Genomic DNA, 21134 nt, shown 5'->3' on the forward strand with positions numbered 1-21134 from the left:
TTAACCATTACACATTTTGCCAACAAGTTGTCAGGAATAACTTTCTTAATCATTTATTTTTAAGTTTTAGGCCGGGGGGGTCATTTGTTTGCTTGCTACCTTGTAGTATTATAGTAGATATAATTGTACATGTATTTTTTATATTTTACTTAAACAGCAATCTACAAAGCTCGACCATCTGGTTAAAGCTCATAATAACATGAAGGTGACAGTGTGTCCAAGAGACAAAGGTATTTTTCCTATTTCTAACTTTTCTAATATTGTAATTAGAACCTCAGATTGAGATCTAGTATCAGTAGGGTCATGAGATTTCGAGCAGTGTCAGGAAACAGGTGCTGCAGTGTGCCATTAACCTGAAGCCAGCAGTACCGTAGGAGACTCCCAGGCAGCCTGCACCCACCCATCGTGAGGTTATTGGGGCTTCCCCCGCTAAGTCACTCCCCTCTTAGTGATGCCACTTCAGACTCAGTAAGGCCCCCCTTCCCAAGAAGGCATGCACATTTTTGGACACCAGGGGAGGTGTTGGACGCACCAGATGTCTCTGACACTATTGCCCCCTACTATGTACTGTATGTACTGTTGGCTGTTATTGATTTGAGTTAATAATGCTTAAGATATGACATATCACCTATGGGTGGGAAAAAATTAAACAGGATTCAAGTGCTGAATGTCTGCTCCACAAAAATAAAAGAATTCACATATAAAACAATTTTAACGTATATTATATGCAGCACAGTTGTGTCAATTGACTTCAAAAATAACATCACAATAAAATAAATTGGAATCAAAGAAAACTTAATCATAGGAGGAAATAGAATTTACAAAAATGTATTCAGGCATATACTAACCATAAAAAAAATTTTAAATATAAAAAAAACATCTCTATAAATGACAAATAAAGACTAGGATAAAGATTGTAATCTATAACAGAAATTTTATTTGTACTCTATCTTTGTATATTTGCCAATTTTCAATACTAAGTGGACTATGTACTAGACCTTGGAGAGAGATAAAATAAATGGAGATAAAGTACCAGCCAATTAGCTTAAAACTTCCATGTTACAGGCTATGCTTTAAAAATACCGGTTAGGAGCTGATTGGTTGTTACTGTTGGTTAGATGTCTTACACTGGCACAGATTGTTCCACTATAACTTGGTTAAGAGGCAAAGCAGGAAGCAGTATCCCCCTGAGATGTACAATATGAACATCTCATCTGCTCAACTTGTCCCAGACCCCCTGTGTCGCTCATCCCAGCTAGCTCCACTGGGTTTGCACAAGATCTTGCAACCAATGAATGCTCCGGAGTTGGTGCTCCAATGCAGTTTCAAATTCAAATAGGGGAGTCACAGAAACTGTCACCTCAAAAACTGCCGAACATTACCAGCCAGGACTCACTGGCAGCCGGTGTGTTTCGATTTACTTGAATTTTGGACTATGCTGTCCAGGCTGGGGTATTGAGGCAACATCAGCGGCAGCTGTCAAAACAATGAGGCAGGAAATCTAGTGAGAGAAGGGAGATCATACATAGTGGGGAGAGGGCGGGACAGTGTCAGTATAAGTGAGGGGCAAGTTCTTAAATATTTAACATTGTTATTTACCTATTTTTGTGATTAGACGATTTTTGACATGTACCTAAAGGTGATTACAATGTATGACCATAAATGGTCTATGTAACGTCACACATTTCTACAAACATTAATTCTGTCTAATGCAATAAAATTAATACAGTACTGTACACAATTAAATTGATGTAATGCAAACAAACATGCTACAGTAGGCAGAGCTTCTACAGTATATGCTGTATTCTGTCACTTAATTGATGTTTCTGTTTGCAGATTGTTGCCAGGTTGAGTCTCGACATTTAGTACCTGGAGATATCGTTGTTTTAACTGGCAAAAATTTTTTCATGTCATGTGACGCAATTTTGTTGAATGGAACATGTATTGTGAATGAGGGTATGCTAACAGGTAGGTGACAACTGGCATTGTAGGAATCTAATCAATATTATCTGACCAGGGAGCAGTAATATATATATTAATTCACTTTGCAGCTGTATGGTAATTTGCTGGAGGTAACTTACTCACATACAGATGGAGCCCTCCTCATTTAGCCTGTTAATTGGATTAAGTGAGTAATAGGATTACTATGCTAATCCCCTACTGTCTTGTTTTATGTATTGTAGTCAGGGCCGGTGCGAGGCTTCTTTACGCCCTAGGCAAAACGTCTGTTAACCGTCCTCAGTATATACATACAGATGAAGCCAGCTCCATCTTTGCAGTGGATGGCAATTCAACCGCCTTCCACCGCCAGCAGTCGGCTAGCGCCAGGGGCGCATACGCATGAGACGCTCGCGCGCCCTGTGGCAACGGAGATTGGCAGGGGTTTCGCTGCTTCCCCCGCCGTCGCCACCGGTCCCCCTCGCCACCCCAACCCCCCACCAAACTGGGCAGCGTCTCCCTGAAGTGGGGATGGGCAGGGAGACGCTGCCCAGCCGCTGTGATCCGGCGTGATACTGGGACGCGCATGCGCGTGAGAAGCACGCGCGTCCCAGTCTCTATCGCCGGCGCTCGCCAGTGAAAAGCATCTGGCGAGCGCCGGCCAAAGATGGAGCCGGCCCATCTGTACATCCAAACAATGTCTCTCTCCTACATACATCCATACTTATATCAATCCGATTCTCCTGCTCCTCTCCAGGCAGAACACCTCTCTCTCACTCCCCTTCCCCACCCCTCCGTACTCCCATAAACAATAAATAGAATGTGGTCCCCCACCCTCCAGCAACTTTTTTAACCTCAATCTGGCAAGCAGCGATCAGGGCAGTCAAGTGAGGGAAAGTAGGCTACACCTCCACCCCTGCTGAGTCCCAGCCTCCTTCTTTCCTCAGAGGTGCAGGCTGCAGCTACACACTACTGAAGAAATCAGGAATCGCAGCCCAGCGCAGCCGCCTGTGACAGCTGTCCTAGGAGATCTGATCTACGGCAACGGCGCCCCTGTTAGTCCTGTTTAGTGACGTTAATGGGCGTGATGTTGGGCAGGTGGGCGGCTGCTTCTGGTGACAGCTGTGAGGTCGGCCGCTGCTGTTGATGGCTGGGAGGTTGGGCGGCCGGCTGCTGCTGGTGACAGTCATGAGGTCGGGCAGGTGGGCGACTGCTGCTGCAGGTGATGGCTGTGAGGTCGGACGGGCAACTGCTGCTGGTGACAGGCAGGTGGAAACTGCAAAAAGTGAACCTATTTGAGTTGACCAAAGTGTGCCCTCTAGCGGCCAGCGCTCTAGGCAGCTGCCTAAAGCTGCCTAGTGATAGTGCCGGCCCTGTCTGTATTGCTGCTGAGAACAATAGGATAGCTAGCCATGGTGAGCCATGACATAAGGAACAAAGTTGACAGGTTCTCCAACTGTACAGTAATAATAATGAAACATAAAAAAAAACTCAAATCATATATATTGGGCCTGATTCAGAAGTTGTTGTTCTTGCTATTGCTTTTGCTCTTTTCTGCTGTATGTATTTGTGACTATATGCATACCTCCCAACTGTCCTGATTTTCTTGGGAGCATCCCATTGTTTTGGGACGGTCCTCTATCTCACTTGGGGCTGGCTGTGTCCCGTGGTGTGCTGTGTCCCATGCTGAGTTTTCCCCTGCCACACGCTGCTCTGCCTAGTAGAGAGCAGTGAATAGATGCTGTGGGATGTTCACAGGAGGCAGGAGGACAGGAGGCAGGCTCAGCATGCGCTTTAAGAAAATATTGAATCATTTATGTTCCCAAAAATATCATTAACTGGCAAACATATCGTCGTAAAATTACTAAGCTTGGCCGTAGAGGCCGAGACATTATATTTATGGTTACGAATGGGATCGGCTGTGATCAACCATATTTTTGGCCTGAGAACTCGGCAAACTTACATAGCTGCCAGATTTGTATTTTGCAATGGAGACGTCATTGGTATTTCGTTGAAGAGTTTACCAACAGCCAAATACAGATGACCCTGAAGCATCGCTAATATGTTGCATTTTATATTTGTATTTAGAGCTGAATTCACGGCAGAATTCACTCATACAAATGATTGTAAATGAGAGGATCTGATAAAACTCTATGGCCATATGTGGCCAAATTCTATTGATGGTTTTTTACATTCTCAATGCCAAATTTTACAGAGCTGGCCGTTCATAAAAATGGTAACTTGGCCGAATTTGCCACTTTTTAAATGTGCACCAAGTTCCGTCAGCAAATAGGATGGGTGCATTCGTGCCCATTCGATCTCAGTAAATTTCGAAATTGTTCATAATTCTGAGTCAATGCATTTACTCTGAAATATGTTTCCATTACAACTAAACATGACCATGTCCTTCTTTGCTTTGAAATTGAGTTAGTGTTTTTCGGGCCGGCTCCAGGTCTACTTGTTCCCTGTGCAAGAATTTTCATGGCATTCCTCACTATGTATATAGAGAGTGGAGTTAAAATGTGGGTGAGATATCAATTGGTGCCCAACCCACATAAAGGTGCATACACACTGGTTGATACATCATCTGTTTAACAAAATATACCACTGGTCGGCCAAACATTATTCACAGGCATATTGTGTTGGTGGTGTAGCATGGCTACATCTAGAGATACAGGATATCTGCAGATATTTATAGGTGTGTACCCAGTTTTACACACTGAAAAGGCCAAATGTTTCTTCCATACAACTAAGCATGATCATATTCGTTCTTTGCTTTGACATTGAGATTGTGCTTTTAGGGCCAGCTTGAGGTCTATTTGTGCCCTGTTTAAGAATTTTCATGGCACCACTCACTTTGGATATTGTGAGTGGAGCTACAATGTGGGTGCCCACCACCTAACAAACTGAAAAAGCCAGAGCCACAAAACACACCAGAAAAGACAGATCCACAGAAAAAAAAAACATTGACAGGGGTGGTTCTCTTGTAAGAGTCCCTCATCACGGAGAGAGCAGTGGGAGGGCAGCATTAGACACTCTGGTCCAGAGTGGTGAAACCACATTCAGGAGACTGCTGTCAAAGAGGGCATAGGAGACTGTCTGGGACCAGGTAATGGGTGTAAATGGGATGAGGATAGCCAGCTGAGTTTTGGGAAGCCATATGCACCCCAGAGTAGACTGGTGGCCAATTCAAATGTGGTACTGGCTTGTGAGCCAATGAAAGCTTGAAATCTGGCAGCCAATCAGGCACCACCACTGCCTGAATGGCTGCTGACCCATGAGTTTTATAAAGGGCATGTGGCAGGCACCACATTTGAAATGCCTCTACAGCTTGGCAGTGCACACAGTCTTTTCTCTGCTAGTATCAGGGTCAGCCAAGCCATAGTGCCCCTCTAGCTTTGGCGCCCAGTTCAGCCAAACTAGTCGAACATGCCTTGAGTCAATTTATAAGAAGTGTATTATAAGAAGATTGTTATGTTGATTTATAAGATGAAGTCATTCCCAAACCTTAACTTTGTGAATTAATCTAGGTGAATGCATTCCTGTGACTAAAACACAATTGCCCCATGGAGATGACACAATGCCTTGGAAACAGTACAGTGGAGAAGATTATAAGCGCCATGTCCTGTTCTGTGGAACAGAAGTGATACGGACTGAATCCACTGCACTAGGTCCAGCTAAAGCTGTTGTATTAAGGACTGGTGAGTCTAATGTTTGGTAGTCTCCAATTGCTAAGTTCCATGTACAGTTTGTGGGATCTTCATGACTAGAACTTAGGCTAAAGTTAAAAAAAAAATGTTTTTTTGTTTTCAATTGACCCAATGTGTATTATTATTAGGTTTTCTTTTTATGTTTATTTTAAATACCTGTTAACTGGTGATTTCATCTGACTTAAAGTAAATCAATTAAAACATGAGTTGTCTTAGGGCCTGATTCAGATCTGAACACAGGTCTGTGGCTGCACAGATTCATAATAATTGGAAATCTGATGCTGCGCAAGGCCTGTTTTGCACATGTGGAGAATGGGGCTTGCAATCTCACTCCCCTTCTGTCTGATTGACAAGAAGCAGGGTTGAGGGGTGAGTAGGTGGCAGGGGTCAGACTGCATTCAAAGAGGTGAGAGCCAGGGGTCAGCATGTTACCATGCAGACTTCCTGGCATTAGCAGTCCCTACTTCCACAGTCCAGCTGAGTAAGCATTCTTAGCTGGCTAATGATCACGATGTTGGATCCCAGCTTGCAATGCTGGTCACAGTGCTGGGATAGCAGCTTCATGCATGAGTCGTCTCTTCTACTGAGTCATCTCTTGCATGCCCCTCCTGGAGATAGGACAAAAATACAATCTTGCTTGCATGCAGCATTGCATTTCTGTATATTTTTGAATCAGGCCATAGGTCTTACCTTCTCAGGTTCTTGAGGATCTTTTCAATCTAGACTCCATTATTATGAAGATGGTGCTACTATAAACTCATTGCCATGATGGGGCAGCCTCTTTTATCATGCAAAAAGCTACCGTATATACTCGAGTATAAGTTTCTCCCCCTGCATGGGACACCACAGCACAGGCTTCTCCCCCTGCATGGGGCACCACAGGTTTCTCCCCCTGCATGGGACACCACAGGCTGAACGGCTTTTACTGACCTCCATCCCCTGTACTGGGGGGGGGGGGGGGTTTGCAGCTGCCGTGCTGTCTGGCTCCACAAGGAGGTAGGGGAGGAGGGTGCATGGCCACCGCTGATCTCCTGGTGTGTCCACCGCTGCCATGCTCGACAGTGGGAAACTGCTCAAGGGACTCAAGGTAGGTAGGGTCTGCCGCTGACCGGCTCCACGAGGGGAGGGGGTTGTGCGGCAGCCGCTGACTTCCTTCTGCAGCCGTGCTGCCCTGCTCCTCTCTGTAATGGCCAGGCCTCCTGCACCATACATGTCCTCAATGCAGGAGGCCGGCGGCCATGTTTCTGTAGCCGCGGCCATTTTCCCTACAATATTAAAGCCACTGACTCGAGTATAAGCTGAGCAAATAAAAAGGGCTGAATAACTCGGCTTATACTCGAGTATATACGGTAACTTAATTATATACCAGTCTTGTACATCTGTGAACCTGTATCCCTCCATGTTTAGGGCTGTAGATACCAACTTGAGCAGGACTGAAGGTACAACAGGTATAGAGGAAAGTTCCACACCATGTTGTTGAACTGACTGTGGTAATATATATATATATATATATATATATATATATATATATATATATATATATATATATATATATATATATATATATATATATACAGGTTGAGTATCCCGTATCCAAAATGCTTGGGACCAGGAGAATTTTGGATAACGAATTATTCCGTATTTCGGAATATTTTAATATTTCAAGTATGTATTTTGAAGTATCTTGCATGTTTGCTGTATAAACACATAAAATACACACAGATATATTTTATTACCACATAAAATACACACAAATATATTTTATTTGTTCAAAAAACAAGGTTTCAAAACATGAAACAAAATTTGTGTACTATATCAGATATTGAATTTGAATGCCAAGCAATCATTTTCTTGCACATATATAGTGCCAGTTACATATCATGTCACCAGTAGTGCTGTTACAAATGTCCCCAGTGAGTTTTTAGCAAAAAAAATATTTTTTGTCACTTTCTGGAATGTATGGTTTTCGGAATAATTCGGATAACGGATACTCGGATACGGGATACTCAACCTGTATATGTATATATATATATATATATATATATATATATATATATATATATATATATATATATATATATATATATATATCAAAAAAGGATACACGGAAGGCATAAGTGAAAGATATTGATGTGTAAAAACATAAAACTAAAGCTCACATACATGAAAGTTAAAATTCAGCAGTGCCAGCATAAATATTCAAAGCCAGTAGTCCACCAATTCAGCAGCTTTAGCAGATGGAAATGACAATAAGCATGCTCACGGGCTGGATATATCACAGGATACCAATGATTATTCAGCGTGTCCAAAATCGTTTCTGGCAGCAGACAGCTTCTAGCGGTACTCAGCAGGCTCTGAGTCGGTCGTGATCGCGGCTTCTGGCTTGCTGCTGCTGAGGGTGGAGGATGTTGTCTGCTGGTTAGTCAGACAGGATCATCTTCTTGCATCAAGATTAGCCACACTTAACGCGTTTCATCCACCAATAGGACTTTGTCATGGATGGATGAAACGCATCCTATTGGTGGATGAAACCAGAGGCGTAGCTAGGGCGGAGCCGGCGGATCACCAGCTCCGGGCGCCGACATGTCACCTGGCGCCGGAGCTCTGCCGCCGGCTCTCCCACCCTGCTCGCCCGCTCCCCGCTGTGCCCGGCATCAGTCTGCACTGGGGACAGTTAAAACCCAACGAGCGCTCTCACTGCGCATGCGCCGGTTTGGGACGCCATAGGCAGGGATGCGGCGCCATGACGTCACAAAGTCATCAATGTCATGGCGCCGCATCCCTGCCTCCAGCGTCCCAAATGCATGCGCGATGTGAGAATGCTCGCAGGGTTTTAACTTTCCCCACTGACTGATGCCGGGCACAGCGGGCATCAACATCATGGCGCCGCATCCCTGGCACCGGAGACCCTATCCAGGGGTCAAGGGGTGAGCGCTGTGGGGTCCTATTATTATTATTATTATACAGGGGAGCAGCCTTATTATTATACAGGGGGAGCAATCTGTGGAGTCCTGTTATTATTATTATACAGGGGGAGCAGCCTGTGGTATCCTTTTATTATACAGGGGGAGCAGCCTGTGGTGTCCTTTTATTATACAGGGGGAGCAGCATGTGGTGTCCTTTTATTGTACAGGGGTAGCATCCTATGGTGTCTTTTTATTATACAGAGGGAGCAGCCTGTGGGGTCCTGTTATTATTATTATTATTATTAACGAGCAAGGTCAGTCCTCTTAGCAACGGGCAAGGTCAGTCCCCCTTGGCAACGAGCAAGGACAATCCCCTCTTTCGCTGCACAAGGGGGGGGGGGGGGCGTGGAACATGCCCTTGCTCCGGGCACCGTGGAACCAAGCTACACTGCTGGATGAAACGCAGTGGAGTGGTTTCTCTCTCTGCAATGCGGTCTAGCAGTCTCAGTGGGAAAATGCCTCCCCTGGAGCTGTCTGTCCTACTGTGATTAACTTGCTGTGGTTCTGATGGAAAGCCACTGCCACTACTAGTCAGTCCATGATGGTGGCAGATTTTTACAGAGGGGGGGATGTTAACTTAGTAATATCTGCCTCTGTGATATTTTAAAAACTTGCATAAAATATATTTTGCTTTTTAGTTATAGTTAGTTTGTAATATCTACCCAGTTACTTGCATGTATTTATACTTTTTATGTGTAACAAATACAAAATACTTTTGACCAGGCGCAATAAAATTGTTAATGAAATAAAAAGCTGCTGGTTATTTCCTGGGAGACCATCAATCTCCTAAATAGACTAAACGTGTATACAAGAAGGTTTGGAAAACACCAGCGCTGTAGATGAACTGGCTATATTTTTTTTATTTTTTTTTAAATAAATTTCATTAATGAGATGCCATGGATACATCAAGCAATAGTTAGGCAAAAAGACATAATGTAGAACAGGGTCCAAATATGAACAAATTAACATAAAATTAAGGAACCAACGCAGCGGTTCCAGAACCCGGACCAAATATTTACAGTCAGCAAAATATAGAAGCATCTCTTTTGTTTTTAAGGGTGGTAATATACTAAAGGTATAATGTATATTAACAGTGATAAATAATAAAAAGAACTAAAAAAATAAGTAAATTACATATATATATATACATACACACACACTCACACACATACATACATATCTATATATATATATATATATATATATATATATATATATATATACACATACATATACATACATACACATAAAAGAAATAAAAAACAACACTGTTATAAGCTAAAGTAACCATATAGTAAAAATATTTAAGAGATTTAATAGAGAAGAAAAGGAGGGTGAATGAAGGAAGGAAGGAAGACAAGGAAAGTGAAGAGACAGGGTAGGGGAAGGAGGGATCCGGAAAGGAGGGGGTCCTATCCGACTGGTCTAATCCATTTGGAGATCCATTCCTTAGTTTTTAGTTGAAGGCTGGGGGTACATTAAAATATGTGGTCCAGGGCTCCCAGATCTTAATAAACTTAGCGGAAGAGCAATTTAAGATACTAGTGATGTACTCCAACGAATGAATATGCCAGATCTTAGCAGTCACCTCAGTTAGAGACGGGACAGTTGGTGATTTCCAAAGACCCGCTATAATGGTTCTAGCCGCCAGGACCATATGAGTGAACAATTTGTTCTTTGCACGAGTTGTTTCTGGGATATTCATTGAGAGTAGAAAATAGCCAGCTTCAAATGGAATTTGTATATGCAGAATAGAACTAGCTAAGGTTGCCAGCTTCTGCCAAAAAGGGTTTAAAACTGGGCAGTCCCACCATATATGCAGAAAAGTTCCATCTGACCTTTTACATCTCCAGCATAGGGAGGATATATCTGCGTTCATTTTATTAAGCCTAACTGGGACATAATACCATCTATACAGAAGTTTATATGCATTTTCTTTAAGTTTTACACATATCGAACTAGAGGCAACATTAGAGTAAATTTCAGACCATTCATCGTCTTGCAGCGTTTTTCCAAGGTCAGATTCCCAAGCATTTATAAATGAAGCTCTAATATCAGAAATCTGAGGTAATAAAGATAGATATAAAGTGAGTGGCCTAGCAGTGAGTTGTGTAATGACTGAGGAATGAAAATGCCTGAGTTGGAGATATTGAAAGAAATATTTATGCGGAATAGGGTGTATTGATTGGATGTCTGCGAATGTGGGGAAGGATGAATTTTGAGAGATGTCATTAATGAACCTAATCCCATTTTTCCACCAGCTACTAAATGCCTTAGGGGAGCAACCAGGGTGAAAGTTAGGATTATCAAATAGAGGGATCAGTGGATTAGGGGTGGGTGCTATTTTAAAACGCTTATTGGTAGTGTCCCAGATATCTAAAGAATGTGATATTACCGGGTGGGCCCTTATATTCTTAGGACGGTTCGATCTGGGTAACCATAAAAGCGAAGAAACCGAATGGAGATTGAGATTTTTAGATTCAATCCCTACCCAAACCCTCTCAGAATTAGATCTATTCCAAAGGACGCACTGAGCCAACCCCGCTGCTAAGTAATATGTATATAAGTTTGGGACCCCGAGACCTCCACCAGAAGAACGTCTTTGGATTATCAAACGACTTACTCTTGGCTTTTTGTAGGACCAAATAAAGTCCATTATTTTTTTTGGAAGAAATTTAAAGATACAAGGGGGAACACGGATCGGTAGGGTTTGAAAATAATAGAGTAGACGTGGTAATACGTTCATTTTGACTGCATTTATTCTACCAATCCAGGATATATGATATGCTCCCCAATCAGCTAGGTCTTTTTGTAAACGAGCTATTAGTCTAGGATAGTTAGCTTGATAAAGTTGTCTGTAATTTTTAGTAATAGCGACACCCAAATAGGTGAGCTGGCTTCTATTCCAGTGGAAGCCATAGGTCGACGCCAGTGCATCTTTAATGTGCTGCGGAACATAAAGGTCTAGGGCCTCAGTTTTTAATGGGTTGATTTTATAACCCGATAACATCCCAAAATCTGATATCTCACGGAAGAGATGAGGAAGGGAGTTAGCTGGGTCAGTGATTGTGAGCAGCACGTCGTCAGCATATAGGGCTACTTTATGCTCTGCATCACCTATTCTGATTCCTTTTATATTGGGGTTGGATCTAATGCGTGCTGCAAGAGGCTCAATACTTAGTGCGAAAATGAGAGGGGACAGCGGGCATCCTTGTCTCGTCCCATTGGTAATCAAAAACGGGGAAGAGGCCAATCCATTAGCCAACACTGCAGCACGTGGTTTGTCATAAAGAGTCGAGATTCCCTGAAAAAATCTACCAGAAATGCCTATAGTTTGGAGCATGTTAAACATGAAGGGCCATTGAATCCGGTCAAAGGCCTTTTCAGCGTCTAAGCTTAACACCAGAGCTGGAATTTTCTGTTCATGAATAGCATGAATTAAGTTAATTGTACGACGCGTATTATCAAATGCCTGTCTACCAGATATAAAGCCCACCTGGTCGGGGTGGATCAGGTCCGGGAGTAGGGGGCCCAGCCTGTTGGCCAACACTTTTGCATATATTTTGATATCAACATTGAGCAAAGATATGGGCCTATAACTTGAGACCAGGAGGGGATCTTTGTCTGGTTTGGCAATCACCACTATGTTGGCCAAGGAGGTCAAAGCATTGAGGGAATCACCATCAAGGAGACCATTAAAAAAGGGGTCAAAATGAAGGCGAATTTTTTATAATATAGAGGGGTAAATCCATCTGGGCCAGGAGTGGAGGAAGCTTTTTTATGAACTGGCTTTATTATGACAGTCCCCGGACAAGATTGCCGTAGTCTCCAGCACCTACTTCATATATCCATATACACATATATAAATGTGGATGAATTTCAGGAGTCAAATTTAGAAATCGGGTCCCTGTCTAAGTCACATACTTTGTATGTTTGTTTGTGTATAAGACTGCCTGCTTCTTTACACATGGGACAAACTACATTGGCAATGTGGGACATACTGTATAAATTAATGTTTTCTCTTCTGGTTTTATTTTAGGCTTTAATACAACTAAGGGGGACATGGTAAGATCCATACTGTACCCGAAGCCTTTAAACTTCAAACTGCACAGAGATGTTAAATGGTTTTTCATATTTTTGGGATTTCTTGCCGTTGTTGGTATTTTATATGCTGTGATCATATTTGCACAGAGGAAGGTAATGCCTTTTTATTATAATTATAAGCTTTTTCTCTGAGATGTTATGTTACCGATATTATTTATTCTAGTGCATAATGTAATAGACCATCAACAATATAACCAAACATTTTGGTTACATACAGGAAGCATATTCAACAGTTATCTTTGTTATATGTTGGTATTTTCCCTAGCAAATAATATACCTGTAGTTGTGTTTAAAAATAAAAAAAGGTCTCCCAGAATCAGGGGGGGATGTAAAATACATTGCCGTGCCATTAAAGCGATGCTAGCGCATATGTACTAACATCTGCGGTGACGGAGGCCCCTGCGATACCTGTGATGTAGTGTGCGGGATCTCTGTCACATCCCTGGGCTCTCCCTCTTCAGCTCCCCTCCCTGGAAAGGAAGCAGGTGTCCTGGATGCCTCCTTCTGCCCCCTGCAGCCAGAAGGACCTTGGTTGGTAGGGGGAGGAGGAGTTTGACGGAGGTATGCTGGTCGGGGAGTGGGGTCGGCATCTGTGGTGGGGGACGATGAGTTGCATTTGCTGACTTTAAGAAGCCCAAAGGTGGCGATACCCTAGGTGGGTGAAAACGCGGCAGCCGAGTCTAAGTACGTTTTTCCCTTAGTACATCCTGTCCTCAGTCTCTTCAATGTAGCAAGGGAATTACATTTATTATTTAACACTGACCAAAATCTGATATATTTTGCACATGTCCAAATATTAGAAGGAAAAGACTTCTTGTACAGTATTGTTGGTTTTAAACAGACTTACTGTGGTGTACTAAGGCAGCTATTGTATAACAAAAGTCACCAGTTATTACTGTAATTAATTTCCTTCAGTGTGAAAACAGGTACAAAAACTGAATACAAAAATTGCCAGTTAGGAAACTGTAAAGGCGGTGGCTGTGGCACTCTGGTGTTCCATATGACACTGGCAGGCATTTCCACAGGTTGGTGGTCCCCTCAAATCAAGTCAGTTATGATCAATGAGGTACGTTTACTAAGATGGGAGTTCTATTGAAGAGGGGATGTTGTCCATAGCAACCAATCAGATTCTATCAATTATCTTCTAGAAGGTGGTAAATAAATAATAAGCAGAATCTGATTGGTTGCTTTGCGCAACACCTCATCTTTAATAGTACTCACATCTTAGTAAATTTACCGCAATGTGTTATTGCTGGCGTTTGCCAATAATAAAATAAATGGACAGACAAATGTGTACCATGTTTACCACCACGTAACTTAGCCAAAGGATGACCAGTACGTATAATTTACTTTTTAACCATTTTTACTGAATTTCTAAATAACAAATTTGGGGCCTAGGTGTAACAGGAGAAAAAGAGTCTAGGGCAGTGGTCACAAAACTTTTTGGAATCACAGCACCATAGAATTCTCAGCACCCCTAGTATAACAGTTTTTTAGGGCTAGATGTACTAAGCCATGAAAAGTGATACAATGGAGATCAATAAACCACCAACCAATCAGCTCCTACAGTTCGAGCGCTTGTGGTCTTTGCAGAGGCTGGCGGACAGATCGCCAACCACCAGTCCCTGGCAGCCGCCGGAAGGGGGCACGTGCGCACGAGACGCGTGCACATCCTATTACTATGGAGCTCCCCACGAGTCCCCTCCACCTTGCCACCAGTCCTTGCTGGTCCTTGCCGCCCGATCCCACCTCCCTGCTCCCCCCCTATCCCTGCCCATTTCCCAGAAACAAGAAGGACAGGGTTTGCATCCTACGCCGCCCGGAATCTGGGACACTTGCGCGTCCCAGTCAGATGGAGCGCCATCTCGCCAGCGGGGGCAATCTGGCGAGCCCCGGTGCAGGCTGAGAGGCACTCCATCTGTACCTGTCATTTTTCAAACCCAGCCTGTGACATGGCAGGTAGGAGCTGATTGGCTGGTTTGTTTATCACTCTCCATTTTATCACTTTTGAAGCTTAGTACATCTGGCCCTGATTGAGAAATGTAGTATTTTTTTCTCAATAAAGTTAATTGTTTCAACCGTTGAGTTGCCTGGTGAGGGACAGGACTCACTTCTCTTTGTTCGCATGGTTTGATTGGTAGCCACTAGCACTGGTTTTGCCTATCACAATGACCATAAACGATTATTATTGGTCCTGGACCACCAACCTGAGGCACCCCTGCAAGGGTGCCACGGCACACAGTTTGGAAACTACTGGTCTAGGGCATTGTGATTCAAGAAATTGTATAGATTGTAAGCTTGCAGCAGGGCTCTCCTACATCCAAGTCTGTCTGTTGTTACCCAGTTTGTTTTATCACTGTCTACCATTGTAAAGCGCAACGGAATCTGCTGCGCTATATAAGAAACTGTAAATAAATAAATAAGAAAGCTTGGGATCCACTGCCCTAAGGTTTGAGAAACACTACTGTAAACTTAGCTGAATATAACTAAAATAATATACTTTGTATAACCCTCCAAGATTTCATCTCTTTGTTTTAATAATAGGTTTCTGTTTGGAGAATTATCGTGGAGGCTCTTGTCCTCTTGACTTCTGCCATTTGTCCAATCATACCAGCTGCTCTGACTGTTGGGATTCTCTATGCTCAAAGTAGATTAAAGAAAAAGAGCATATTCTGCATCAGTCCAGACAGAATCAACATGTGCGGCCAGCTCAATCTCTTCTGCTTTGATAAAGTAACTTTATTTCAATGCTTTTTCTACAAATGTTGTTTCATTCTGTATAGATTATCTCTATGCTTTATGTTAATGCACCACTCCCATGGAGGGAAAAAGATTCATAGTATTATAATTTGAATCTACCTAAAGGAATCCACCATTCGTAGGACTCTTCATTTCAGGAAACCACTTTTTGGTTATTATATCATGCACTATAGAGCCTGAATCACCAAAAGGAACACTATGTAATGAGTAAATATAATTTTAGAAGAAAATACCTCTAAGTAATTATATTATAATTATTATTATTATTAAGGTGGAGAGCATAACTTGTCGTTAAAGATGTCTGTATTAAAAATATTTAAATACATTTGAGGTACTTGTATGCTTAAACTCAGGGCCGGATTTGTGCCTAGGCCCGTGAGGCACCGGCCTCAGGGCGGCACCAACTAAGGGCGGCAGGCAGGCTGACATTCTGCTAAATGGCACAGCGGGTAGGCAGTGGCGAGTGACGAGCGCCGCCGCCGTAGACATGAATTATCATATGTAGGCGGCAGCGCCGCTCGTCACCCGCCACTGCCCACCCACTCTGCCATGCATATTACATCACCGCTTAGTGGCTGGGTCCTACGGTCCCCCTGCGCGTCCAGAAATGTCTCAGGCTCACTGCTGCCGGCTCCCGCCCATTGGCTACTCTACACACACACATAGTCTATTGGCTGCTGTGTATCCAGCAGCTGAGCTGAGCGGTGCACAGATCCTCCCTGCGCTCAGTCAGTCACAGTGTATGAGCCGGATAGAGACTGACAGAGACACTGTGCTAATCACTGTACTAATAAGTGCCTCCCTCCCTCCGGATCCTCTGTACAGTGAGCAGTCCAGAGTGCTTAAAAAAATATGAAAAAATATTTTTATGAAATATATATAAATAACAATGTATATACATATATGATTCAATTAAAATAGGGGGAGGGGGGGCACAAAAATGTTGTGCCTAGGGGCGGCCTGACCCCTAAATTCGCCCCTGCTTAAACTATTATATATTTGATTGAGATTTATGTAATTGCCACTGAAGTAAAATTAAAACCAAGAGCAAAGCTCCTACTCCGTGTAAATGGTACTGGTTTAACTGCGCTCTCAGATCTGCCGCCCGGGGGTTTATCCTAGGAGCACCATTCCTCTATAAGCACATGAACAAGAAATGGGATAATGACCAGGCGCTGATCTCAGAAATAAATGCACATATCTGTGTATAGATGATTCTTTTGATCCCAATGTGAGTCCTCCCCACAAAGATACTCCTACGTGAACATAGGGATTGTTTCCCAGGTCAGTTAATTTCCAATTGAGCATGCTGTGTGATGTGTGGATATAAATCCATTACAAAGATACACTTACGTGCATATAGGGACTAGATCCCAGGTCAGTAATATTAACACCTGCTTCTCAAAATGGCAAAACCATGTGCACTGCAGGTGGTGCAGAAGTTAGATTTGTGTGAATTATTTTGTTTCTGTGCAGGGTAAATACTGGCTGCATTATTTTTACCATGCAATTTATATTTCAGTTTCAACACACCCCACCCAAAGGTAACTCTCTCTGCACATGTTACATCTGCCCCACCTACAGTGCACATGGTTCTGCCCATTTTCAGAACAAATTTGTACTGTGATCAGATCTGAATAAGGGCCATACTGTAAGCCCCACACAAAATCACTGCCCCTCTGCAAAGCCACTTATGTCCAGGTCTGATATAATATAATAAGCAAATATTAATGTGAAAAACCATGTGCACCCATTAAAAAACGTAAGTACTAATTAATTACAGCTGATTTGCTAATACTTCCTTATATTTGTAATAATATCAGGTTATTTAATCAATGTTCAACTATCAAAAGTAACCTTCAGCTAATAACATGCAGAATGAATTACTACATAAAACTTGTAAGTGAAAAACAAATAACATAATACAATACAACTGTATTTGTGACGGGATGCAGTTAAGATCCCGGCGGTCGGGATCCCGGCGTTCAGAATCCCGACGCCGGAATCCCGACCGCCGAAATGCAGACACTTTCTCCCTCCTGGGGTGTCCACGACACCCCTGGAGGGAGAATAAAATAGCGTGCCGAGCGTAGCGAGGCACCGGGCCCGCTGCGTGGCGAGCGCAGCGAGCCCGCAAGGGGGGGCGATCCACGTCCCCCCCTTGTCGGCATTTCGGCTGTCGGGATTCCGGCGTCGGGATTCTGAACGCCGGGATCCCGACCGCCGGGATTCAATACTGAATCCTTTGTGACGATGGTAGAAAAGTAATAAATCTATTTCTTTCTTTTGTTTAATATACTGTAACTATTTCAGTTAATGATTATAAACTATGTCATTTGTGAATGCCATCTTGAAATGTATTTTTCCCCCTAGACTGGCACTTTAACAGAAGATGGACTTGATTTAATGGGCATTATTCAATCAGCTGGAACACGGTAATTTTAATTAATACTTGTTCATCAATTACCTTATCTACTGATTGATGAATTGGAACTTCAGAGAGACTCAAACTGCTTCCAAAATTGTTTCATTGTTCATACTACATGTATTAGATCTTTGATATGTATTTACTGATTTAAACTATTTTAATAGTTTCCAGGATATGATTAAACACAGCCAGATGAAGGAGCTGACCTGGGGGCCTATGTTTTGTGCTATGACTAGCTGTCACTCTCTGATCAAAGTTGATGGGAACTTACAAGGGGATCCTTTGGATTTGAAAATGTTTGAGGCCACTGGCTGGGTAATACTACACCACCTATGTATCATACTTTCTCATCCTTTATTTATATACAATTATAATACTGTTTTATGAGCCCGTTTAATGTTGTTTGTCATTTGTGTAGGTGATAGAAGATACCTGTACAGGAAGTAATGAGGAAGATTCAGCACAAAATGTTTTTCTCCAACCTGGACCAGAAGCATGGATTGTAAGTACTCTAAGTTTGTAGAGATTCTAACACACACACACACACACACACACACACACACACACACACACACACACACACTGTGGCCCTTATTCTGGTTGATTCATTTGGCCACACATTTGCACGTAGCCTAGTGTATGGACCGCACATGGACACGGACAGCGAAAGCACGCCCATAAAGACGGCCAAACTTGGTGGTTCGTAACTAAAGGCAAAGGGGAGTGGCGTGCGACTGCACATATGGCAACGTGTCCACACGGAGGTTGGCCTGTCAGCTCGGACATCCAACGTGCGGCCGAGCTAACAGGCTCTGCGGGTGTTTCACATTCCACAGCACATATTCGCTCAGAAGTCATTGTCCTCCCATTAACCAATGAGTCTTAAATTATGGTGTTTATTGAATTCCATTAACTAATTGCCTTCCACAAATACACTACAAATTAACCCTTATTACATGTGTATTTCCTGTGTTCTGAATGTGCCACTTTCCTAAGTAACTCTCAATCTATGTGGCTGCCATGTAGTTAGTTAATTGATTAATGAGAGAAATTTGTATGCTGCATGGGTGTGTAATGGGTGCAGCTGCATGTAGTTTATCAATTGTGCATGTTGATCGTCCATGCAAATGTGGGTCCGAGAAGCGACTGGCCTGCGAAAGAGTGAGACAGAGCGAGTGATTTTCTTTTACAGAGCGAGTGATTTTGAGCTCAAACAGCTCGAGCGCTCACACAGTGGTGTGGAGCCACGGCCCCTCACTTGTAGTCACCACCCTTGTATATGCCCCTGTTGCTGCCCAGTTTTGCCCAGTTTTGTGGCCACACCCATCAATACACCCACATTATGCCTACACTAGACGAGTTTTTCCATTGGCCCATTTCTACTCGGAAGGCCATGAACGTGCACGGCTGGCCAAACCTGCACATGCTCTTTGCGAGTGATACGCATTATCTGCGTACGAATACGTCCCCAAACGAATCAACCGGAATAAGGGCCTGTGTGTGTGTGTGTATAGATATATATGAAAGTGGAAGAAGTACACAATGAGCGTGTGTTAATGGCGATTAAATATGACCAAAGAAACAATAAGTGAAAAGCGTAGTTTACGTAATATGTCCGTAACCTGCGTACCCTTTATACCTAGCTACGTGCGAACAAAACGTAGTGCAGCGTAGCTTACCTTTATTGTGTATTATACACAACAGAACCAATACCTTATTAAGAGATCCTTTCGCAGGACTCTGACTCTAATCTGCGAATATACCTTTAAGGACAGTGTCCGTTATATACCTTATCGCTGAATGCGAATAAACAGACACAACCACAGTATTAAAGTAAGGAGATAAGAACTCCGTAAAGAGATGTATTTAAGTCCCTAATGGACTAAAGGGGGTTACAGGAATAGAAAATACAGGTATAACAAGTGATACAATAGACTAACAATGAATACAATAAACAGGCTCTACTAGGGGAAGAAAATACAGATACAGGACACAATCATAATCAGCCACATCACATAAAAGGGGAATACGAATGTTACCTTCAGGGGAAATAGCGCAGCGCAGTCCGGTCGGAGCTCACTATGTTCAGGTTTGAACATAGTCCGGTCAAAGGTCAGGGAAAGGAAAATGTGCCGAAGTGACCGAGGCCGCCCTGGGTCACCTATCTTATAGGGTCAGAAGGGGGAGGTCAAAGGCCATTCCTATTGGTCAGAGATCGTATGTCAGGTCCTCTGTGATTGGGGCAAAGTAATCCAACTGGTTAGGAAAGGTGCAGGGGAGTGAACTTTTGGAGTCCTTTGTTTGTTAGTATCGTCGTCAGGGATTGTAAAAAGCAGTCAGAACCGGTTTTAATAGATTCCTTTGTTATATACTTTTCAACAGAAACTGTCTTAGGAATATGGATTTTGTCCATAACTATCGGACCGTATGTATTGCGAAATATTCGCACTGACCGGAATACTGCGCATATGAAACGGAACATATCGGTACTAAACATGATACAGACGGATGTATGCAAATGCTAACTAAGCTATGTGTGGCGTTCTAAACCTTTAACTATATTTTATTTAGTGTAAGTATGTTATTATGAATTTATGTGTAATAGTATGGCTGCGCTTCTGGTCCACTTTGTCACACAGACTCGGGTATGGAAACTTTATTTGCGCAACTCTGCGAACCAAAATGGCGGCCATACTATTCTAAAATGGCGTGTGTGCAACTCGACTTCCACACGTGTATTCAGTAAATTTTACTATTAGTACAAAAGCTCACAGACACATAGGTTTAAGGTAGCAAACATCGGCAAACAAATACTACAGCGTGTATACATCAATACCGTTGCGGCCACGGCTTTTTGGCAGAAGCGGCTAAATGCTGCTGACACAATCGACCATCAGACCTGGACAAGACAGAGACAGTTTCAGCGTCAGACTGAAAGCCACAACCGTGGAATGTTTTGTCATGTCTTTGTAAGGAAGTGTGTTAACAAGTAAGCTTGTTGTGGTTTAAATAGCAGACAAATCTTGTCATCAGCTTGGCCTAATGAGGTAATTATGACATTGGGGCAATACACTTGCACATTACAATATTTGAATGAGCCACGAAGGAGAGTATACAATTGTTACCATATAAATCAATTAGTACTATTACTAGTATTAGCTTCCTGTTTTTTGTATTTCAGTAGTTCATTCCTGTCTCGCTTGTCTGCCCTCTCTTTACAATTTTGGA

At 42.8% G+C, this 21134-nt stretch overlaps 1 protein-coding gene across 1 annotated transcript in view; it reads left to right on the top strand.

Moving 5' to 3' along the window:
* Positions 1–21134, top strand: part of LOC146062974 (putative cation-transporting ATPase 13A4) — a 74406-nt gene that overhangs the window by 13460 nt on the left and 39812 nt on the right. Inside the window, exons 8-15 of the mRNA XM_083174984.1 lie at positions 158–230; positions 1837–1968; positions 5469–5639; positions 12654–12811; positions 15263–15451; positions 17852–17913; positions 18071–18221; positions 18325–18408. Of these exons, the coding sequence (XP_083031110.1) occupies positions 158–230; positions 1837–1968; positions 5469–5639; positions 12654–12811; positions 15263–15451; positions 17852–17913; positions 18071–18221; positions 18325–18408 (1020 nt within the window). The remainder of the gene's footprint in view (positions 1–157; positions 231–1836; positions 1969–5468; positions 5640–12653; positions 12812–15262; positions 15452–17851; positions 17914–18070; positions 18222–18324; positions 18409–21134) is intronic.

Source organism: Crinia signifera, chromosome 3, assembly GCF_055691185.1.
Source record: "Crinia signifera chromosome 3, ASM5569118v1, whole genome shotgun sequence".
NCBI lineage: Eukaryota > Metazoa > Chordata > Amphibia > Anura > Myobatrachidae > Crinia > Crinia signifera.